Source organism: Mixophyes fleayi, chromosome 2 (genome assembly GCF_038048845.1).
Source record: "Mixophyes fleayi isolate aMixFle1 chromosome 2, aMixFle1.hap1, whole genome shotgun sequence".
Lineage (NCBI taxonomy): Eukaryota > Metazoa > Chordata > Amphibia > Anura > Limnodynastidae > Mixophyes > Mixophyes fleayi.
The window spans coordinates 84,358,022-84,382,639 of NC_134403.1; the positions used below are offsets into that span (position 1 = coordinate 84,358,022).

The 24,618-nt window shown below is 46.0% G+C and overlaps 1 protein-coding gene across 1 annotated transcript in view; it reads left to right on the top strand.

Moving 5' to 3' along the window:
* LOC142141205 (retinol dehydrogenase 7-like) overlaps window positions 1-24,618 on the top strand; it is a 45,321-nt gene that overhangs the window by 9,796 nt on the left and 10,907 nt on the right. The window contains exon 4 of the mRNA XM_075199424.1: window positions 23,673-23,836. Coding sequence (XP_075055525.1) covers window positions 23,673-23,836 — 164 coding nt within the window. The remainder of the gene's footprint in view (window positions 1-23,672; window positions 23,837-24,618) is intronic.

The window sequence follows — 24,618 nt, forward strand, 5'->3', positions numbered from 1 at the left end:
CAGCTCCTCTGGAGAATCACAGATACTGCAGGGTAATGTGCACACAGGGTAACAAGGCAAGTCATAACACAGGGTAAAATGCACACAAAGAAACAAGGCAGATCATAACAGTCTGAGGACAATTTTTCCCTAAACTCCAGGCCTGAGGACAATTCTGAATTGGCTTCTGGCTCTAAGGACAATTTTGCCCTGATGTGAGGGCAATCCACCCTGGCGTGAGGACAATTCTGCCCCGGCCTTTGGGCCTTAGTACACATCTGTCCCAGCCTCCAGACCTGAGGACAAATCTGTTTTGACCTCCGGGTCTGGGGACAATTCTACCATGGTCTGAGGACATACCTGCCCAGCCTCTTGGCCTGAGGACAATTCTTCCCTGGCCTTTGGACATGAGGACAGTCTTACCCTGTGCTCAGGCGAATTATGTCCTGATGTGAGCACAATCCTACCCTGAGGACAATTTTGCCTGGCTTAAAGATGACTCTGCCCTGGCCTGTGGGCCTGAGGACAAATCTGCCCTGGCCTCCTGGCCTGAGGACAATCCTGTCCTGTCCTTGAGGCCCGAGGACAATCCTGTCCTGGACTCCGGACCAGAGGACAATTCTTCCCAGACCTAAGAACAATTCTGCCCTGGCCTGAGGACAATTCTGCCATGGTCTCTGGATAGAAGTACAAATCTGCCCTGACCTGAGGACAATTCTCCCCTGATGTGAGGGCAATTGTTCCCTGTCCCGAGGACAATTCTACCCTGTCCTCCAGGCCTGAGGACAAATCTGCATTGGCCACTATTGCCAATTTGCCCTCTTGGGAAGAGCCAACAAAACGTGGTACTACAGAGTATATCACCCATTTCAACACTGAGTTCCATATAAAGAACTGTATTCTGTGTCCTACACAAATCTTCCATACATGTATATATTTCTCAGAACACTTCAGAAATCCAGCAAACCTCAAACACATCACCTGTCTCCCATCTCTTTCTAAGTCCTTTAAATGTGCCTTATGGAATGCTTGCTCTGTTTGTAGCAAACTTAATGCCATACATGACCACTTTACACAGTGGCCTTCATTTCACTCACACCTCCAGACCTGAAAGCAGACAAGGAGTTGGGTTAGACTACCTCTTTCCCTACATTGCACATACACAGTTCTACCAAGTGTCCCATCAGTCTTGTACACATCTTTTGAAGTATATGCTATTCAGTTTTTCAATTCATTCTCTGTGCATGTTGTTCTGATCTATCTCACCCCTGGACCAGAGCAACAATTTGTTGCACTGCCTTTCTCCCTCTGTCCTCATCTTCTGACATCCCCACCATCATCAGGGTGATCTGAACACTCCCATTGGTAATCTTCATTCCACTTTTGCTTCCATGCTACTCTCTGTAGTATCTGTCACGGGCACTAGGAGTCTTTGCCCAGGATATCACCAGATGATGGACTTACCAGAGTAATATAGTTGGTAATATGGTACTCTGGTAGCAGGGTGACAACGGAACAGGAGAAACAGCAGATGGTGAGAGAATGCTCGAGGAAAGTCTATGACTAGCAGCACTGGTAATGAGTAGATGACTGTACACGAGGAACTAGATGGACAAGAAAACGTGAGGATAGTCAGTGGTCTGCGTATAGCAAGTTGTACCACTGCTATAGTGAGGAGGAATGTCCAGGAGTAGCGAGGAGGTGGTGAGAGTCAGCGGTCTGCGTATAGCAAGTTGTACCGCTGTCTAGGTGAAGGAATGGAATCCAGGTGAAGGTAGGTAACAGGGGAGTCAGTGGTCTGCGTTAGCAAGTTGTACCACAGCTATGTGAGAGGATACTTGAAACTGGTGTCACAGGGAACAGGAGTCAGTGGTCTGCATCAGCAAGTTGTACCACTGCAATATATATGTGAGGAGGGGCACGAGGAGATGAATGCAATGCAGAGTATACACGGGGCACACAGAACTTGATCCCACGATGATATCCACAATACAATGATAACTGAGCAGCACTGCTTAAATATACAAAGTCACGATAACTATCCAGGCAATAGGAAAGTCAATGGTAGCAATAGTCTCAGTGGATAGGAGACTCCGGAGGAGAACACAACTCAGTCCAGCTAGATATGCAATACACAAGCAAAGTCAATGAGAATTATGCATACCGCGGTTCAGGAGAGCAGGCTGTCAGAGAGACGTGCAGGGATACCTGAACGGCTGAAGGCCGGCAGGCGGAGAGACCACTGGAAGGTGGAAGCGGTAATCAGGTTGGTGCAGCGCACGGTAGGTAAACCAGCAAGAACGAGGCAATACTCAGGAAGCAGTAGTAAGTGGCACTGGAAATATGAAGAACACGGGAGTGTTGAGGCGGTCTGATATCCAGTCGTAGAGATGGAAGCAGCGGAGCGCTGACCCGATGAACACAGGAGAGTTGAAGTGAGCAGGAACTCTGTAGAAGCAACGGAGGCAGCGGATAGGAATCAGCTGGTGCAGACACGATGAACACAGGAGAGTTGAAGTGAGCAGGAACTCTGTAGAAGCAACGGAGGCAGCGGATAGGAATCAGCTGGTTGCAGACACGATGAACACAGGAGAGTTGAGGTGAGCAGGACTCTGTAGAAGCAACGGAGGCAGCGGATAGGAATCAGCTGGTTGCAGACACGATGAACACAGGAGAGTTGAAGTGAGCAGGAACTCTGTAGAAGCAACGGAGGCAGCGGATAGGAATCAGCTGGTTGCAGACACGATGAACACAGGAGAGTTGAAGTGGTCTGGAAACCACAATGGAATAAACAGGAATCAGCAGGAGCTGAATACACGAGGAAACACAGGAACACCTTTAGAGGCTCATGGGGAATGAGACTCCAAGATCAGGCAACGAGGTATGGACCACAGGTGCTTTAAATAGGGAGTGTTGCCTGATCAGCCAATTAACTAAAAGCAACAGGTACTGAAGGCTTGAAAGGGCTGCACATGCGCAGACCCTCAGGATGGCGGACGGCCACGGTTCCTGAACACACGAGAAGTAGCACTCACAGTCCGGTGAGTGACAGTATCTTTCTTGGCTTCATCCAGTGAACGGACTCCTCTACTTCTAGAAATTATAATATTATGATGATGCTGTTAGGAACCCCGCTAGCCGGCACAACACAACCCGGAGTCTACTCTACCAGTCAGGTATTCACTGGAGCCCCTGATGGTGGGGACAGACTGGGCTGCAGACTGGCAGAGGGTCGTGAAGTGTGCACCGGCTAGGGAGAACCCAAGCAGCGGACTGGAGTCCAAGCAGAGGTCATAGGCCGGCAGCAGACAACGGTATCAGGGAATAAGCTGAGGTCATAGGTCACAAGCAGACAGTAAGGTAAGTATTCAAGCCAAAGGTCAGGGTCACGAGATACACAAGCGGGGTCCAAATTCAAGCCAAGGGTCATACACGGGTAAGCAGTAACAGGGTCCAATGGACAGGAACAAGCAAGGAGCAGGCTAGCAGACTGGATAAAGAAATATAACCGGCAGTGAGGCTGCAAACCTCACTGCCTTAAATACCAGTGGCCACCAATCAGAGCCTAGCTCTGAATCACACACAGCCCCCTGCCTGATTAATGTATCAGGCGTTAATCAGCCCACAGGCTTGTTAAATCAAGCCCCAGAATGTTAAAGTACCACATACTATCTTCTGCGCATGCGCGCCCGGCTTCCTCCGTTGCCGGGACGCAGCGCAGGGCACAGAGCTTCCGACCGTTGCCTTGGCAACGGTCGGCCAGGATCCGGAAGTGACGCCCCGGTCGTCGTGGCGACGGCTGGGACGTCAGAGAAAGGTAATGAGTGATGCGGCGGTGCCCGCGGGCGCCGTGACTGTCTAACAGTAGCCCCCCCTTGAGGAGGGGTCAAAGAACCTCGACACCCAGGTTTCTTAAGGAATCTTTTGAAAAATTCCTTTAAATGTTTAGCAGCATGAAGCCGTCTTTGTGGAATCCACGACCGCTCTTCCAACCCATGATTCCTCCATTGAACTAGAAAGTGCACCTGCCCCTGCACTCTCTTAGAATCGAGAATCTTATGAATGATGTATTTGTTCGTGTTCCGTACAGAAAAATTCGAAGACTGGAACTGATTCGGGTATAACACAGGTTTAAGCAGAGAACAATGGAAGGTGTTGGGTATCCTCAAGGAACCAGGGATTTTCAATCTGAATGCTACAGCATTAATCTTCTTGATAATGAGGAAAGGACCGATGAATTTAGGCCCTAGTTTTTTGCAAGGCTGTCTGAGCCTGATATTGCATGTAGACAGCCACACTTTCTGGCCTACTTTGAGGGAGCAGGTGGTACGATGGCGATCCGAAATTTTTTTTGCAAAAAATGAGGCTTGTCTCAATGATGACTGTACTTTTCTCCAGATAACTTTGAGATCCCTGGCTGTGGAACGAATTTCCGGAATACCAGTGGACTTGAGAGAGTATAAGGAATTAGATCTGGGGTGAAAACCAAAATTGCAGTAAAATGGAGAGGTTTTGGTAGATGAGTGGCATGAATTATTATACGCAAATTCTGCCCAGGGTAAAAGAGAAGACCAGTTATCATGAAATTCCGAGGTGTAACATCGTAGGAACTGTTCTAAGGACTGGTTAACCCTTTCGGTTTGCCCATTCGACTGAGGATGGTAAGCAGACGAGAGGCTTATCTTGATCCCAAGAACTGTACAAAAAGATTTCCAGAATTATGCCACGAATTGGGAACCGCGGTCGGAAACGATGTCAGTAGGAAGTCCATGAAGCCGGAATATATGCTGGATGAACAGAATGGCCAGATCTCGAGCACCAGGGAGCCTGGGTAGTGGTATGAAATGTGACATCTTGCTGAAGCGGTCAACTACCACCCAGATGGTGTTGTGACCTGCAGAGAGTGGCAGGTCAACTATAAAGTCCATAGACAAGTGTGTCCAAGGTTTTGCAGGGATAGACAATGGAAGCAACTGACCTTCCGGACGACTCCTGAGAACCTTACTCCTGGCACAACCCTCACAAGAGAGGACATAACTCTTGACATCAATGGGTAACGATGGCCACCAGACAGTACAGGAGAGGATCTCCGAAGTCTTCTGTATTCCAGGATGTCCAGCAGTCTTACTATCATGTGCCTCAGCCAGGACTGCTTTCCTTAAATGAACAGGAACGAATAAGCATCCCACCGGAGTGTTATCAGGAGCTAACCTTTGAAATCTTTGCAGGGTGCAGCTCAGGTCTTGGGTTAACCCAGCATGGATCATGGAAGTGGGAATGATGGGTTCAGGACTAGTAACTGGAACATGATGTGCCAGGAAGCTTCTGGACAGAGCATCTGCTCGGACATTCTTAGAACCTGGACGGTAGGTAATCACAAAGTTAAAACGGGTGAAGAACAGCGACCAACGAGCCTGTCTGGGGTTCAGGCGTTTGGCCGACTGTATGTATTGTAGATTCTTGTGATCAGTTATAACAGAGATCTGATGTGTAGCGCCTTCTAGCCAATGTCGCCACTCCTCAAAGGCCCATTTGATTGCCAATAGCTCCCCGTTACCTACATCATAGTTGGCTTCTGCTGAGGAAAACTGACGGGAGAAGTAGGCACACGGATGTAGGCGGTAAGTATGGGAATCTTTTTGAGACAAGATGGCACCAGCACCGACGTCAGAGGCATCAACTTCAAGAACAAACGGTAATTCAGAATCTGTATGTCTAAGGACCTGAGCTGATACAAACGCTTTCTTTAAAGTCTCAAACGCGGTTATTGCCTGGGGTGGCCAGTTCGTTGGATCCATTCCTTTACGAGTCAAGGTGATAATAGGAGCCACAATCTCAGCAAAATCGCAAATGAATCTTCTATAGTAATTGGTGAAGCCCAAGAACCTCTGCACCGCCTTGAGATTATTTGGTTGTACCCAATCCAGGATAGCTTAGACCTTGGTTGGGTCCATGGAGAATCCCTCAGAGGAGATTACATAACCTAAGAAGGATACTTTCTGCACCTCGAATTCACATTTTTCTATCTTAGCGTAGAGGTGGTGTTCTCGCAATTTCTGTAGAACCTGTCTGACATGGCCCTGATGTACAGTTAAAGATTTGGAGTATATGAGGATGTCGTCCAAATAGACGACCACAAAATGACCCAGGAACTCCCGTAGCACCTCATTAATCAGATCTTGGAACACCGCAGGCGCGTTACTAAGACCAAACGGCATGACCAGATATTCATAGTGGCCCGAAAGTGTATTAAATGCCGTTTTCCACTCCTCTCCTTCTCTGATCCGGATGAGGTTATATGCACCTCGAATATCGATTTTGGTGAAAACCGTTACACCTCTTAATTGGTCGAATAATACGGAGATTAGAGGAAGTGGGTAGGTGTTTTTGACTGTGATGAGGTTCAATCCTCTGTAGTCAATACAGGGTCTTAGTACTCCGTCTTTTTTAGACACAAAAAAACATCCAGCTCCTACCGGAGATTTGGATGGCCTGATGAAGCCTTTCTCCAAATTCTCCTCAATATAATCCTGCATGGACTTGGTCTCGGGGCTCGAGAGAGAATACAAGCGTCCCTTGGGTAACTTGGAGCCAGGTATGAGGTCGATGGCACAGTCAAAGTCACGGTTAGGTGGCAAAGTATCCGCAGCTCTCTTGGAAAACACGTCCCAGAAGTCGTGGTATTGTGAGGGAAGTTGCTCCGGAATAGACTGGACGATTCGCAGAGGCAGGGTCAAGCAAGACTGTGAACAATACGAGCTCCACTGAACGATTTCTCCTCTCTCCCAATCCACAACAGGGTTGTGACGAGAAAGCCAGAGATGGCCCAGGACCAATGGAACCGATGAGCAATCAATAAGGAGAAAGGTTATGGACTCCGAATGAAGTGCTCCAATGTTCAAGTATAAAGGTGGAGTCTCCCATTCAACCTTACCTCCAGGCAATGGATTCCCATCTAAGCCACAGACGGTAATAGCGGATTTGAGTCTTACAGACGGAATCCCAGCGGTGCGGGCGAACCCGATATCAAGGAAATTGCCCGCAGCTCCACTATCAATGAAGGCCGATAAGGCCACAGAACTGGCACCAAAAGTGACATGTGCGGGAATCAGGACAGCATTCTTTTGGGAAACAACTTGCAGGCCTAACTGTATCTTTCCCAGACATGCTCCTTTCTTAGGTTTGTAAGGGCAAGAGCAGGAGAAGTGGCCTTTCTTCCCACAATAAAGGCATAGTCCTTGTGACCGTCTCCGGTTTCTTTCGTCAGGAGATAGGTGAAGCGGCCCTGAGGACATAGGCTTCTCAACATCCGTGAGAGCGGGAACAATTGCAGATGAGCAGGGAGATGCCTCCTTCTCTGTTCTCCTCTCCTTGATTCTTCTGTCAATTTTAATAGCAAGTTGCATAATGCTCTCCAACGAGGCAGGGGAAGGATACTGCACAAGTGAATCCTTAACCTCCTCTGACAGTCCTAGGCGAAACTGACAGCGTAACGCTGGGTCGTTCCACTCACAGTCAGATGACCATCTGCGGAATTCAGCGCAGTATTCTTCTGCAGAACGTTGAGCTTGCTTTAAAACCCGTAGATGAGTCTCAGCAGAGGCAACTCGATCTGGATCATCATAAATGAGGCCTAGTGCATTAAAGAAGGCTTCCAACGATTGCATGATAGGGCTCGACTGTGGTAGGGTGAAAGCCCAAGACTGGGGGTCACCCTGCAGAAGGGAGATGACAATTCCCACTCTCTGCTGTTCTGAACCAGAAGACCGAGGTTTCAACCGAAAGTAGAGTTTGCAGCTTTCTTTAAAACTCCGGAACAGGGCTCTATTTCCGGAGAGCCGGTCCGGCAAATTTAACTTGGGTTCATCAACTGAACCAGAACTGAGCAGTGTAGTCCGGGGGACCCCGTCTGGGGAGGACAAACGCTGGGACAGCTCCCGGATCATCTGATAGAGAGTCTCAATATGACTCGCCAGAGCTTAAAGAGGAGACGATTTGGTTCCGCTTTCTTCCATACCAACTTCGTCTCCGAAACGTTTAGGCCGATTATTATGTTAGGAACCCCGCTAGCCGGCACAACACAACACGGAGTCTACTCTACCAGTCAGGTATTCACTGGAGCCCCTGATGGTGGGGACAGACTGGGCTGCAGACTGGCAGAGGGTCGTGAAGTGTGCACCGGCAAGGGAGAACCCAAGCAGCGGAGTGGAGTCCAAGCAGAGCTCATCGGCTGGCAGCAGACAACGGTATCAGGGAATAAGCTGAGGTCAGAGGTCACAAGCAGACAGGGAGGTAAGTATTCAAGCCAAAGGTCAGGGTCACGAGATACACAAGCGGGGTCCAAATTCAAGCCAAGGGTCATACACGGGTAAGCAGTAACAGGGTCCAATGGACAGGAACAAGCAAGGAGCAGGCTAGCAGACTGGATACAGAACTATAACCGGCAGTGAGGCTGCAAACCTCACTGCCTTAAATACCAGTGGCCACCAATCAGAGCTTAGCTCTGAATCACACACAGCCCCCTGCCTGATTAATGTATCAGGCATTAATCAGCCCACAGGCTTGTTAAATCAAGCCCCAGAATGTTAAAGTATCACATACTATCTTCTGCGCATGCGCGCCCGGCTTCCTCCGTTGCCGGGACGCAGCGCAGGGCACAGAGCTTCCGACCGTTGCCTTGGCAACGGTCGCAACGATCGGCCAGGATCCGGAAGTGACGCCCCAGTCGTCATGACGACGGCCGGGACGTCAGAGAAAGGTAATGAGTGTTGCGGCGGTGCCCGCAGCCGCCGCGACTGTCTAACAGATGCCTGATGATTTTGAATAATGAATGTTCTTAGTATTCCTTTCCAATGGTGATTGTATTCCTGTCAGGTATATGTAATGGGAGACAGAAAAATAGATTCCATGTGATACCCTCTAATAAAGGAATAGATGGATAGATAAGTTAGAATTTAGATCACTGTCCGAGTTTACCCCAGAACTGTATATCTATCTATCTATCTACATATATATATATATCTATATATATCTATATATATCTATATATATCTATATATATATATATATATATATATATATATATATATATATATACATACACACGATGTTACCGAGTACTATTAAAAATAGCAGCTTAGCAGCTCTTCCAACACACCCATGAGGTTGCTGCCCAGTGGCTTTTTAGTTTTTCTGTTAAATGTCATCCAAATCCATCCAATGAAGGCCCAGAAGAGTCTCCATGGGTTAAAGTTCTGCCCAGCGTACACTAGTGGGAGCTCCGACTAGGATCTCAACCCCCTAGAATGTCTTCTGAGATCCAAAGTTACCAGTCTGTGAAGTGTTCGTCCACATCCATCCTGTCACGGGCACTAGGAGTCTTTACCCAGGGATCACCAGGTGATAGGCTTACCAGAGCAGTATAGGTGGTAATATGGTACTCTGGTAGCAGGGTGATCACGGAACAGGAAATAGCAGATGATGAGATGCTCAGGAAAGTCTATGACTAGCAGCACTGGCAATATGGAGGTAGTAATACACGAGGAACTGTATGGACAAAGGACACGTGAAGGTAGTCAGTGGTCTGCGGTAGCAAGTTGTACCACTGCTATAGTGAGGAGGAATGTCCAACAGAAACGAGGAGGTGATGAGAGTCAGCGGTCTGCGGATAGCAAGTTGTACCGCTGTCTGAGTGAAGGAATGGAATCCAAGTGGAGGTATCCGGGGAGTCAGTGGTCTGCGTTAGCAAGTTGTACCACTGCTATGTGAGAGGATACTGGAGCAGGTGAAACTGGAAACAGGGGTCAGTGGTCTGCCACTAGCAAGTTGTACCACTGAATATATATGTGAGGAGGTGCACGGGGAGAGACTGCAACACAATATATACACGGGCACCTTGACTTTGATCCACAGTAATATGCACAATATAAATGTATAAATGACTGAACAACACTGCCAATATAGAAAGTCTCTTGAAGTAATCCAGCATGAGATAACACAGTCAATGATGGCAATAGACTCAGCGGATAGTACACTCCAGAGGAGAACCAACACAGTCCAGCAAGGTATGCAATACACAGCACAGTCAATGGGAAGTATGCATACCGTGGTTCAGGAGAAGGCAGTCAGACAGAAGTGCAGAGATACCTGAACGGCAGGAGGCCGGCAGGATGCAAAGTCCCTGGATGGGTGAAGCGGTGGTCTAGCAGGTGCAGCGCACAGGTAGGTAGACCAGCAGGGAACCCAGGAAGGCGTGGAGAGCGGATCAGCAGTAGATGGATGCGTAGCGCTGAGAAGTAACAGCAGCGGGTCTCTGCGGGAACACGGAGGTAGCCAATAGCAACCAGCAGGTGCAGTAACGATGGGACACCAGAGCAGAGTTGAACTGGAACAGTTGATCACGGAGAGTAGCGGGTAGCAATAGTGGCAGCAGACTCAAGGAAACACGGGAGAGTTGACAAGGGCTGAAGACTGAAGCGCACAGAGGCGGCGGATAGGAATCAGCTAAACAGTCACGATGAAACACAGACGGGTTGCAGGTTGAAGACTGTAGTGCACGGAGGCAGCGGATAGAAATCAGCTAGCAGTCACGATGATGAAACACAGACGAGTTGCAGGTTGAAGACTGTAGTGCACGGAGGCAGCGGATAGAAATCAGCCAAACAGTCACGATGATGAAACACAGACGAGTTGCAGGTTGAAGCCTGTAGTGCACGGAGGCAGCGGATAGGAATCAGCTGGCAGTCACAATCATGAACAGGTGAGTGGATGTGAATGAAAGACTGTAGTGCACGGAGGCAGCGGATAGGCATCAGCTAACAGTCCCAATGATACAAGGTAGAGTTGAAGTGGTTAGAAGACTGTAGTGCACGGAGGCAGCGGATAGGAATCAGCTCACAGTCACAATGATACAGTAGATGGTAGAAGTGGTATGGGAACCACAGTAGTAGAAGTGGTTTGGAAACCACAGAGGTAGAAGTGGTTTGGAAACCACAGGAATCAGCTGGGCTGAATAAACGAGGAAACACAGGAACACCTTCAGAGACTCATGGGGAATGAGACTCCAAGATCAGGCAATGTGGTGATGACCACAGGTGCTTAATATAGGGAGGTTGCCTGATCTGCCAATTAAGTTAAAGGAACATACACTGGAGGTATAGAAAGGGCTGCGCATGCGCAGTCCCTCAGGATGGAGGACGGCCACGGTTCCTAAATGTCCGGGAAGAAGCACTCACAGTCCGGTGAGTGACAGTACCCCCCCTTTTAAAGGTGGGCACAGAACGCCTGGAACCGGGCTTGTCCGGATTTTTGGAATAAAACTTCTTCAGAAGAGCAGGAGCATTAAGATCTTCAGCTTTGATCCATGAACGCTCTTCAGGACCAAAGCCCTTCCAATGAACGAGGAAACGGAGGACTCCTCGCGAAATTTTTGCATCCAATACCTCAGTAATCTCGAAATCCTCCTCCTGATGAACTTGAACTGGCTGCGGTGCTGAGGGAGGAGTCGAGAAACGGTTGATGATGAGAGGTTTGAGCAAGGACACATGGAAGGCATTGGAAATCCGAAGATTCTTAGGAAGAAGAAGTTTAACACATACTGGATTGATAACTTCAATGATCCTATATGGACCAATAAAACGAGGGGCGAATTTCATAGATGGAACCTTCAAACGAATATTTTTGGTAGATAACCAGACACGATCTCCAATTTTTAGTGGTGGAATAGCCCGCCTCTTCTTATCTGCGAAAGACTTATATTTATTAGATGTCTTCTTTAAACAGGTTTTGACCTGAGACCAGATATTTTTGAAGGTTTGACAAGCAGTCTCCACAGCAGGAACTTGGGTGGGCGGGAGGGCAGGAAATTCCGGAAAAGACGGATGGTGACCGTAGACCACAAAGAATGGAGTTTTGGATGATGACTCATGGTACATGTTGTTATGGGCGAATTCAGCCCAAGGGAGCAATTCTACCCAGTTGTCTTGGTTGGCTGAAGAGAACATCCTAATAAAAGTCTCAAGATCTTGATTGACTCGTTCCGTTTGTCCGTTAGATTGCGGATGGTAAGACGATGAGAGTGCTAATCGTATGCCCAAGGTTTTACAAAGGGCCCGCCAGAATCTGGAAACGAATTGTACTCCTCTATCCGACACAATCTCAGACGGACATCCATGGATGCGGAAGATTTCTTTAATGAAATGTTCAGCCAGAGTAGACGAGGAAGGTAAACCGGACAGAGGGACGAAATGGGCCATCTTCGAAAATCTGTCTACCACTACCCAAATAGTATTGTGATTCTTACTTGGTGGCAAATCAGTAACGAAATCCATACTAATATGGGTCCAAGGCTTGGACGGAATGGGTAGTGGTCGCAGCAACCCTGCTGGAGTTCTGCGGGAGGATTTGAACTGAGAACATAAATCACAGGAAGCAATAAACTCTTTGACGTCTCTCCTCATTGAAGGCCACCAGTAACTACGAGAGAGAATCTCAAAGGTCTTGTGTTCACCGGCGTGTCCAGAAAAACGAGAGGCATGGAACCACGAAAGGATTTTCCTCCTCAGAGTAGGAGGCACAAGGGTCTTCCCAAATGGTAGCATTTTGGTGGATGAAGCAGCCAGAGAAATACATTTGGGGTCTAGAATAGCATGGTTGGGAACCTCTTCTACATCAGAGGACGTCACAAAAGCTCGAGATAGAGCGTCAGCTTTCTTGTTCTTAGCGGCTGGTTTGAAGGTTATAATTAATTCAAAACGGGAAAAGAAAAGAGACCATCTTGCTTGACGAGGGTTCAAGCATTGAGCAGATTGCAAATATGACAAGTTCTTATGATCCGTGAAGATCGTCACCGGATGGCGAGTTCCTTCCAACAAGTATCTCCATTCCTCTAATGCAGCTTTGATGGCCAGCAACTCCTTGTCCCCGATAGTATAATTTTTCTCTGCGGGCAGAAGACCCCGAGAGTAGAAGGCACAAGGATGTAATTTTTGTTGCTCCGAGCGTTGGGAGAGAATAGCTCCTAAGCCCACATTAGAGGCATCTACTTCTAGGAAGAAGGGGAGTGTCACATCAGGCTGTCGCAGAATGGGAGCAGACGAGAAGGCCTCTTTGAGGATTTGAAAGGCTTGGAGAGCCTCAGATGACCATTGCTTAGTATTAGCCCCTTTCCGAGTTAGGGCCACAATGGGAGATGCAATGGATGAAAAGTCTTGAATGAAGCGTCTATAGTAATTGGCAAAACCTAAAAAACGCTGGATGGCACGAAGAGTAGTTGGCTGAGGCCAATGTAGTACAGCATTTACTTTGTCTGGATCCATCTTCAGGCCAACTCCGGAAACTATATACCCCAAGAATGGAATCTGGGGTAACTCGAATGAACATTTTTCCAATTTACAGAACAACGAGTTTTTCCGTAGTCTGGAGAGGACCTCTGCCACATGTTGGTGATGAGAAGGCAGGTCCTGTGAGAAGATCAATATGTCGTCTAGGTAGACAACGACACATACATATAATAAGTCCCGAAAGATCTCATTGATGAAACCCTGGAAAACAGCAGGGGCATTACACAGCCCGAAGGGCATTACTAAATATTCGTAATGCCCATCTCTGGTGTTAAACGCGGTCTTCCATTCGTCACCGGAACGGATTCTAATTAAATTGTAAGCACCACGAAGATCCAACTTAGTAAATATCCGAGCTCCCTTGATGCGATCAAATAGCTCAGTGATCAGCGGAATGGGATACCGATTCTTGATAGTAATGGCGTTGAGTCCACGAAAATCTATACAAGGGCGTAATGATCCATCCTTCTTTTTGACGAAGAAGAACCCAGCTCCAGCGGGAGAGGTGGAAGGTCGAATGAACCCACGCTGGAGATTCTCCTGTATGTACTCAGATGTGGCTTGAGTTTCAGGTAACGAGAGAGGATAGACCCGACCCCTGGGAGGAGTCTTGCCAGGTAGAAGGTCGATCGGACAATCCCAAGAACGATGAGGAGGAAGACGTTCAGACTGAGCTTTATCAAACACATCGGCAAATGAAGCATACTGAGGAGGGAGTCCCGGGGAGGAAGATGAGATGGAAGATCGCTGTACTTTAAGAGGAATAACTTGAGAGAGACAACGATGGTGACATTCAGACCCCCAAGACGTAACTTGAGGGGTGCGCCAGTCAATCTGGGGAGAGTGACACTGAAGCCATGGAAGGCCTAAGACAATCGGACTTGTCGTAACTGGAAGAATTAAAAACGAAATTTCTTCATGGTGTAGTACACCAATCTGAAGGGTTACTGGAGACGTACTCTGGGTGATGAGACCATTGATGAGGCGTGATCCATCTATAGCCGTCACAGTAATGGGTGTTTTTAAAGTGATCACTGGTAGGGACCATTGATTCACTAGTGATTTAGAAATGAAATTTCCTGCTGCTCCGGAATCAATCAATGCCTGTGACTCAAAGGATTTGGTAGCAAAGGAAATCGTAACATCAAAAGCGCAGACTTTAGATTTCATAGACAATGGAGAGGACTCCAGGGACCCTAACTTCACCTCTCCAGAACTAGTTAGGGCCTGGCATTTCCCGATCTCTTAGGGCAAGAGCTGAGCATATGCGTGGAATCAGCACAATAGATACAAAGTCTATTCTTTACTCTTCGTTTCCTTTCCTCTGAAGATAATTTGGAACGTCCTATCTCCATGGGAATCACAGAGGATGGAGCTGGACGAAATTGAGGGTTTAAACGAAGAGGTGCTTTGACAGCTGTTGTTTTCTCAGACTCTCTTTCACGAAATCTCATATCTACACGATGGCAAAGAGAGATCAAATCTTCTAGTGACGAAGGAAGCTCTTGGGTAGTCAGTGCATCTTTAATTTTATCGGAGAGCCCCTGCCAGAAGGCGGCAACTAATGCTTCAGTGTTCCACTGAAGTTCAGAGGCTAAGATCCTAAATTGAATGACATACTGTCCTACTGTATGGGAGCCTTGTCGCAAACGAAGAATGCTGGAAGCAGCGGAGGTCACACGACCTGGTTCATCGAACACACTTCGGAACGTGGAAATGAATTTGGCACTATCTTGTAGAATTGGATCGTTTCTTTCCCACAGGGGGGAGGCCCAAGCCAGGGCTTGTCCCGAAAACAATGAGATAAGATAGGCCACTCTGGAACGATGGGTAGAAAAATTTTGAGGTTGGAGTTCAAAATGGACTGAACATTGGTTAAGGAAACCTCTACAAGTTTTGGGGTCCCCGTCATATTTTGACGGAGTAGGCAGGTGAAGCGTAGGAGCTGTAGACACCTGGGATGGCACTGGGGGAACGGAGGAAAGCACAGGAGCTTCAATATTAGCTGTAACAGTCTGTCCAGATGTTCCTTGGGATGTTAATGATTGGTAACATTGAAGTAACAGCTGTTGGCGAGCATCCTGTTGCTCCACACGGCTGACCAGATGCTGCAGCATCTCTTTAGCGGTAGGTTCCGTATCTGGGTCTGTCATGGCCTGATCTTACTGTCACGGGCACTAGGAGTCTTTACCCAGGGATCACCAGGTGATAGGCTTACCAGAGCAGTATAGGTGGTAATATGGTACTCTGGTAGCAGGGTGATCACGGAACAGGAAATAGCAGATGATGAGATGCTCAGGAAAGTCTATGACTAGCAGCACTGGCAATATGGAGGTAGTAATACACGAGGAACTGTATGGACAAAGGACACGTGAAGGTAGTCAGTGGTCTGCGGTAGCAAGTTGTACCACTGCTATAGTGAGGAGGAATGTCCAACAGAAACGAGGAGGTGATGAGAGTCAGCGGTCTGCGGATAGCAAGTTGTACCGCTGTCTGAGTGAAGGAATGGAATCCAAGTGGAGGTATCCGGGGAGTCAGTGGTCTGCGTTAGCAAGTTGTACCACTGCTATGTGAGAGGATACTGGAGCAGGTGAAACTGGAAACAGGGGTCAGTGGTCTGCCACTAGCAAGTTGTACCACTGAATATATATGTGAGGAGGTGCACGGGGAGAGACTGCAACACAATATATACACGGGCACCTTGACTTTGATCCACAGTAATATGCACAATATAAATGTATAAATGACTGAACAACACTGCCAATATAGAAAGTCTCTTGAAGTAATCCAGCATGAGATAACACAGTCAATGATGGCAATAGACTCAGCGGATAGTACACTCCAGAGGAGAACCAACACAGTCCAGCAAGGTATGCAATACACAGCACAGTCAATGGGAAGTATGCATACCGTGGTTCAGGAGAAGGCAGTCAGACAGAAGTGCAGAGATACCTGAACGGCAGGAGGCCGGCAGGATGCAAAGTCCCTGGATGGGTGAAGCGGTGGTCTAGCAGGTGCAGCGCACAGGTAGGTAGACCAGCAGGGAACCCAGGAAGGCGTGGAGAGCGGATCAGCAGTAGATGGATGCGTAGCGCTGAGAAGTAACAGCAGCGGGTCTCTGCGGGAACACGGAGGTAGCCAATAGCAACCAGCAGGTGCAGTAACGATGGGACACCAGAGCAGAGTTGAACTGGAACAGTTGATCACGGAGAGTAGCGGGTAGCAATAGTGGCAGCAGACTCAAGGAAACACGGGAGAGTTGACAAGGGCTGAAGACTGAAGCGCACAGAGGCGGCGGATAGGAATCAGCTAAACAGTCACGATGAAACACAGACGGGTTGCAGGTTGAAGACTGTAGTGCACGGAGGCAGCGGATAGAAATCAGCTAGCAGTCACGATGATGAAACACAGACGAGTTGCAGGTTGAAGACTGTAGTGCACGGAGGCAGCGGATAGAAATCAGCCAAACAGTCACGATGATGAAACACAGACGAGTTGCAGGTTGAAGCCTGTAGTGCACGGAGGCAGCGGATAGGAATCAGCTGGCAGTCACAATCATGAACAGGTGAGTGGATGTGAATGAAAGACTGTAGTGCACGGAGGCAGCGGATAGGCATCAGCTAACAGTCCCAATGATACAAGGTAGAGTTGAAGTGGTTAGAAGACTGTAGTGCATGGAGGCAGCGGACAGGAATCAGCTCACAGTCACGATGATACAGTAGATGGTAGAAGTGGTATGGGAACCACAGTAGTAGAAGTGGTTTGGAAACCACAGAGGTAGAAGTGGTTTGGAAACCACAGGAATCAGCTGGGCTGAATAAACGAGGAAACACAGGAACACCTTCAGAGACTCATGGGGAATGAGACTCCAAGATCAGGCAATGTGGTGATGACCACAGGTGCTTAATATAGGGAGGTTGCCTGATCTGCCAATTAAGTTAAAGGAACATACACTGGAGGTATAGAAAGGGCTGCGCATGCGCAGTCCCTCAGGATGGAGGACGGCCACGGTTCCTAAATGTCCGGGAAGAAGCACTCACAGTCCGGTGAGTGACACATCCAGTGGAAAGCTCAGAACAGACTCCCTGGGTCAAAGTTCTGCCCAGTGAACATCAACGGGAGATCCGACAGGGACCCTAACTCCCCTAAAACCTGGCCAGGATCCAAATAGTCCAGCTCGCATTGATTTCATCCCAGTCGGTGCAGGGATGTGCGAAAGTATAATTGGATAGACAAACAAACCAAATCCATCCAGTGGATGGCGCAGAACAGGCTTCCCGGGTCAACATTCTGGCCAGCGTACACCAACAGGAGGTCCGACTGGGACCTCAACCTCTTAGAGTATCTTCTGGAAACCAATGTTACTAGTCTGTGAAGTTTTCATCCAAATCCATCCAGTGGAAGGCTCAGAACAGGTTCAAAGTTCTGCCCAGCGTACACCAATAGGAAGTCCGCCCAGGACCCTAACCCCCCCCTAAAACCTGGTTAGTATCCAACTGAACCACCATTCATTGGTTTCATCCCAATCGGTGCAGGGGTGTAGAAAATATTCAGAGGATATTCACCAACAAACAAACAAACTGTTATGACTAAACCCTCGTTTAGGTAAGCTACTAGAACCAGACTGGTAGAGATCTTCACTTATAGCAGCCACCTCTCCCGTAGTACTGGTTTATTCAGAGGTACTCGGATGCCACCGGAACTTAACTCTATAGTAGTAGCAGCTTATCACAAACTAACCATAGTGCAAGATTGTGGAAACTGGAAAACTGGAGGCAGGTATTAGTGAGAGGCAGAAGGTCATGGGTCCGTAGCTGGCAGGAATACAGAAAAACAGGCCAAAACGTCAGAGCAGGCTGCAAACGTGAAAAACCAAGATATATGCAGAGGTAAAGGGGCACAGGAGTTCTACCGGGGTCCAAGGAAAAGCCAAAGGTCACAACGGGAGATTATATCAGTAATAACAAGATATTCACATTAACAGGGAAGCTGGTCAGCACTTTCTGCAGTACAGGAATGCTATAACTGACAGGAAGGCTAAGCCCTCCCTGCCTTAAATAGTCATGGCAACCAATCAGAGTTTTAGGGCAACAGCCCTGTAATCAGCCACAGCAGCCTCATAATTAATTTAACATACCTCTAGAGACCAATGAACAAAAATTATTTATTATTATCTATCTGCGCACACGCCCGGCTGCCCCTAATGCCAGGATGCAGGGCTCATATACATTAAAGCAGCGTCCCAACTGTTGTCTAGGAGACGGTTTGGACGACGTCACACAAAGTGACATCACAGTTGTCATTCTGTTTTTTATTTGAAATTATTTTTATGAGATATAATATATTTATTAAAACTGTTTGTTAGCCTGAATGGTCTCTCTGTAGTTCCTTTTTAAGGTTTATTATAATAGAGTAGATTTCTTTTTTCTACTTTTTTCTAATTTTTAACAAATTTAAATCTCTCTGATTTCTTTTCATCATTATTCAAGCACGCAGTGATTACTGCTATTCTGAAAAAACTAAATTCTGACCCAAACTCTCTCAAATTACTGTCATCTGTCAGCTCCATGAGAGAATTGCCTACTCTCACCACACATTCTTTCATTTCTTGCAAAACCTATTGGACACTCTTCAGGGAGGCTTTTATTCTCAATGCTCCACGGAGACTGTTCTAAGTGTGTAAATTATTTCATCACTGCTAAATCTAAAGGACACTACTCACTTCTAATTCTCCTTGATTTCCCTGCTGCATTTTGACACTGTTGATCATTCTCTACTCATACAAATGCTACAATCCCTAGGTCTTCAGGATATTTTCCTATGCTGATTCTCATCCTACCTATACAATCACTGTTTTAGTGTTAGTTTCTCTGGATCTCCGCTTTCTTCATCAATTGAAGTACCAAAAGGCTCAGTCCTAGGTCCTCTGCTCTTCCCTATCTACACCACTTCTCTTGGAAAACTATTAAGCTCCTTTGGATTTCAGTATCAGGTCTATGCGGATGATACCCAAATTTATTTATCCTCTCTGGATCTCTCACCATCTGTGTTGGCCCGAGTTACTGACTGTCTTTTTGCCATTTCATCTTGGATATCCTCTCTCCATCTCGCACTCAATCTTTCAAAAACATAACTAATAATATTCCAACCAGCCAGCAGAAGTTACCAATCTGACCTTTCCATTTCTGTGATCCTTGACTCAAAACTATCCCATATCCCATCTATATCTAAATCCTGTTACATACATCTAAAAAACATTTCCAGAATACACACATATCTCAATCAACCCCCTGCAAAAAATTCAATTCATGCACTCATCATCTCCTGCAATACTATACTTACTGGTCTTCCCTGAACCAGACTTTCACCCCTACAATCTATTTTGTACACAGCAGTTAGAGTGATTTTCCTTGCAAATTGTTCTTCCACTGCTGATCTGCTCTGTCAGTCTTTACACTGGTTGTATATTTTTTACTTTATCTAATATAAAATACTTCTATCAGCACATAAGGCCATCAACAAATCTCTTCACTTGTCTCAAATATCTCCCAACTCGACACCTGCATTCTGCATAATAACTGCATCTCTCAAACATGCTCATTACCTCTTGCCATTCCCGTTTAAAGGACTTTTTGCAGGCTGCACCCACTTTGTTGAATTCCTTCCCTCACACAATAAGACTTTCCTCTGGTCTTCAAACATTCAAGCATTCTCTGAAAAGCCACCTCTTCAGACAAGCTTATCAAATTCCTTAACCACACTCTTAAACTCCCTAGGGTAACCTATTACCACCCTTTACATAATTCACACATGACAACAACCCTCTGACTGCCTGACCAACATTTCTGTGTCACTGGATCATATAGCCCACTAAGCACTTTTTACTTTTGCAATCTGGCTGGACCAATATGTAATATGTAGAAATTAACCTCATATATCAACTAACATTGTACTGTAGATGGTGAGCTTGTGAGCAGGGATCTCTGACCTCTTTATCTGTCTGCATAACCCAATATTATATTATTACCGTGTTTGTTCCCAATTATGGAAAATGCTAGTTCTATAGAAATAAATGTTATTGATGATCATGGGTGGAGTAGCCCCAGGAGGCCACCTAATATCTTTTTTGACGTTTTTTAAAAAAATTACTTATTTATGTGTAGTACACCCCTTCCACAGACCAAGTGCAGAGGAGTCTCCAGCAGCTGCAGCAGTAACAAGACAAGTGTGACGGAAAGGGGGGCTGCTAAATTTGTGAGAGAAAGGAGGGGAGGGGGGGAGGCTGCTATAATGTGTGAAGGAAAGTAGGGGTGGGAGCTGCTGTAATATGTGAAGGAAAGGAGGGAAGTGGGTTGCTATAATTTATGAAGGAAAGTAGGTGAGGGGGCTGCTACAATGTGTGAGGAAAAAGATGGGAGTGGGCTGCTATAATTTGTGAAGGAAAGGAGGGGAGGGGGCTGCTATAATGTGTGAGGAAAGTTGGGTATGCTACTATAATGTGTGAGGGAAAGGGGTCTTAATATATTGTGTGATAGGATGGAAGGGAGGGGGGTTGTCCTAATAGTACATGTGTGTGAGGTAGGCTATTAATTTAATGGTGAGTTTAGGTGGGGGTAATTATTTAATGGGTGCAATTTTATTTATGGGGTAGGACTATTTAATTTAATATTGGGGCATATTAAATTAAGATGGGATGTCGAGACCTTTTAGTCTAATGCTGGGGTGGTGTGGGGCTATTAATGGAAGTGGGGCTGAGTTTGGGGAGAAGGGCTATTTATTAAATGTGGCCGCCAACATTCCAGGTGTCACGACTGAGAATAGCGTACCTGCTATCGTTGGCACAACTCGAAGGAAGGTGCGGAATCTAACGTGCCCCTGGTATTCACCAGAACCCCCGCAAGGAGGTTTGAACTCAGCTGCATGAAACACGCAGGTCGCGGTCCTTCCACGAGTCAGATAGCGAAGCACTAGAAGAATTGTCAGACAGGCCAGTTCGGTAATGGTGCAGGCAAGTTAGGTACACAAGGAGAATCCGAAGGGATGGTGAGTCAAGCTGGGTCGGTAGCATTCTGGCAGCGCGGTACAAAAGGGAGATCCACAGGGGTAGTCAAGGCAATCCGGGTCACAAGGGTCACAGCAAGACAGGCAATGATCAAGGGACAGGGAATAATTCAGGAGACAGGCAGCAACAGGGACACTGAGGGAAAACGCTGGAGACAGGAAATGGACCTGAAACTCTGGCACTGTTGATGGGACCAGGAGGGGTTTAAATACTACTTCTGGCCAATGATGATTCAGCGCCACCTGCACTGTCATATGTTAGCGCCGTAGCGATTACCAGGAATAGCATCCCGTTGCCTAGCAACGGGAACACTAGATACTTGTAGCTGTCGGCCGAGCGGGAGAGGAAGTGACGCGTCTAGGCAACCAGACGCGCTATGCGGAAGTACAGGCGGCCGCCGAGCGGCGCCTGACACCAGGATCCCGACAAGCAGCAACTGACCTAAAGAAACCAGCAGCCACAGGTAGTGAAAGTGACAAGAACAGGTAGGAGAAAGCAGGACAGTCTGCCAACTGTCCTGAATCTGGTGGGGCAGTCCCGAATTTGGGTGACTGTCTCGCTTAGTCAGGATTTTGTCCGACTGCAATGACAGTTGGGAGGTATGTCGTGCTTCACACTGTACTGTTTGTGAAGGAAGAGCTGGGTGCACCTAACAGTAGTGCATACAGTTTTGCTAGTGCATTTGTTTAAAATTTATCTAAAATGATAACCCACCTGTCTTAAGTGCCCCGGGCCCTCCAGAGCCTTCCTACCTTAGTTTTAGTCATGTCAAACTAATATACAAACACTGGGGCTCATCTAGAAGGGAACGCATATAGGCTCAGAATGCAGGAAAAGTTGTACACTAAAAAGCAATTGTATGTGCATATGCTCAGATGGAGGCATTTCAAGATGCGCCCAACTCAAAAATAGTCGCGTTTGCGCTAGACATATGGCAAGTTTGTATATTTATGCCCTATGATAGCATAGAAATAGCATAGATTAAGCATAGAAATGTGGCTTTACAGTGTTAACATTAACGTTGCATAACTATTTGTACACAATATAATAATGTAATTAAAAGTCATATATATATATATATATATATATATGCATATATATGTATATATATATACATATATATATATATATATATATATATATATATATATATACAGACACACACACACACACACATATCTATAATATAAAAGCCTAGCGGCGTGTGTTAGTCTGTGTGTGGAAAAAACTACTGGGTGAGTGCTCAAGCTGCAGCGCCACCTGCTGGGCGGAGTTATATACTACACTGACCTACTAAATTCTTAGCATTATCTAATATATAAAAGTAAAAGCCTAGCGGCGTGTGTTAGTGTGTGTGTGTGTGTGTGGAAAACACTATTTTCTCAGAAAGGGCTCATCCAATTGACCTGAAATTTGGTATACTGACATTATTTGACAAAAAAATTAGAATAGTGAAGTCAGTTAACTTCCATCATCCCCCCTTCCCCCGTGGGAGGGGTAGTAAAGGCTAAATTTACGAGTTGAGGGGTCAAACTCATTTTCGTGAGGTAATTTTACCTCATGAACACACATTAAAAAGAGCGCTTGCATCGGGAAGTAACGCTCTTCCCCTGAGGAGGCCTGGGCTAGGCCCAAATGCATGACAAGAACCTTTTTAAGACCTTAAGTAGCTTGATTTGACTAGAATGCATGAGTATCATGCACGGGTTAACTTGTATATATATATATATAATTTCAATGTATATTTACAATATACATGTAATTGCATAAAACAAATACAATATAAATTATATTAAATTAAAGTCACATTGAAGTAAACTAAACTAAATAATGTTATCCCCTGTAAAAATCACATGGTATTCTTATGTTCCTGCAACAGTTCAAATGGTAAAGTCAATTAATAAATGCAAATGCAAATAGAAGGCTTCGACTTCATATAATACAACTTTCGCCAATAAACAATCATCCAATTAGAAGTGACTACCTAGCGCTGCTTATAGTCATCATTATTATTGCACCAGCCCTCCAGAAAATGCAAGATATATGCTTATTAAAAGGTGTGCCTGCAGACTTGTCTATGTCTTCTTGTATTACATATGCAGTGTGGAAATGCGTATCTTACGCAAAAATAATATATATGTCCAACTCTAAGTGAGCTCCTCTGTGTGATTGGGTATAACTAATAGAGTAAGACACACTAGCAAGCACTTTGTTGTGCTGTTTAGCTCAGTTATTTGTATACATCATGTCAATGAATGTGAAGTACTTTAAATTTGAATGTATTTTTATAGGCGTGAATTGAGATCCTTTGGGGTAAACGTCTCTATTGTAGAACCTGGTTATTTTAAGACTGGATTGAATGATATGCAGTACATGAAGAACACTTTGAAGAAGATCTGGAGAAATGTCGATCCAGAAATTCATAATAGCTATGGAGAAAAATATTTCAATGACTGTAAGTTGCAATATTTTATATAATATTAACTTTCACTAATATCAAAGCATTTTTATTTTAGAATTAAGACTTACTAAACATGCCTTTAAGAGAACGAATAAAACCTCTTTGGACATACCTTTCCAAAGTATCTGTGTTAATGAGCTGAATGATATATCTGTAATAATTTGTTATTTATGCCTAGCTAAATCTATCCACCATGCTTTTCCTTGTATCCTTCAGAGAAAACATATTCTGCTTAATTAGATTGTGCTTCTCTATCTTGCATCACTCGGTGGAAGGTATAGCCAGTGATGTTACAGCAGTTATAACTGACAAGTTCTGTTTTATTTTGTTAACTAATTTATCCTATATTAGCAGCATTTTAGACAGTAAAGATAATTTTTGAACTCGGCTTCACGGAAACAGTCTCCTTTCATCCTGGTATTTCAAAGGTGGATGTGAAGACAGCTTATCTGTTTATATTACCTCCTGATGTCCGTAAGCACTAATGCTTCTGGACATGTTTCATTTGTCATAACTACTGGGCATTAGTGACTAGGGGCTAGATTTACTAAGCTGCGGGTTTGAAAAAGTGGGGATGTTGCCTATAGCAACCAATCAGATTCTAGCTTTCATTTATTTAGTACTTTCCACAAAATTACAGCTAGAATCTGATTGGTTGCTATAGGCAACATCCCCCCTTTTTCAAACCCGCAGCTTAGTAAATCTAGCCCTAAGTCTTTGGCTCCAGCTGCTGGTAGAGAAAGTGCATATGTAGAGACTAATCTGCTGAGCGGATA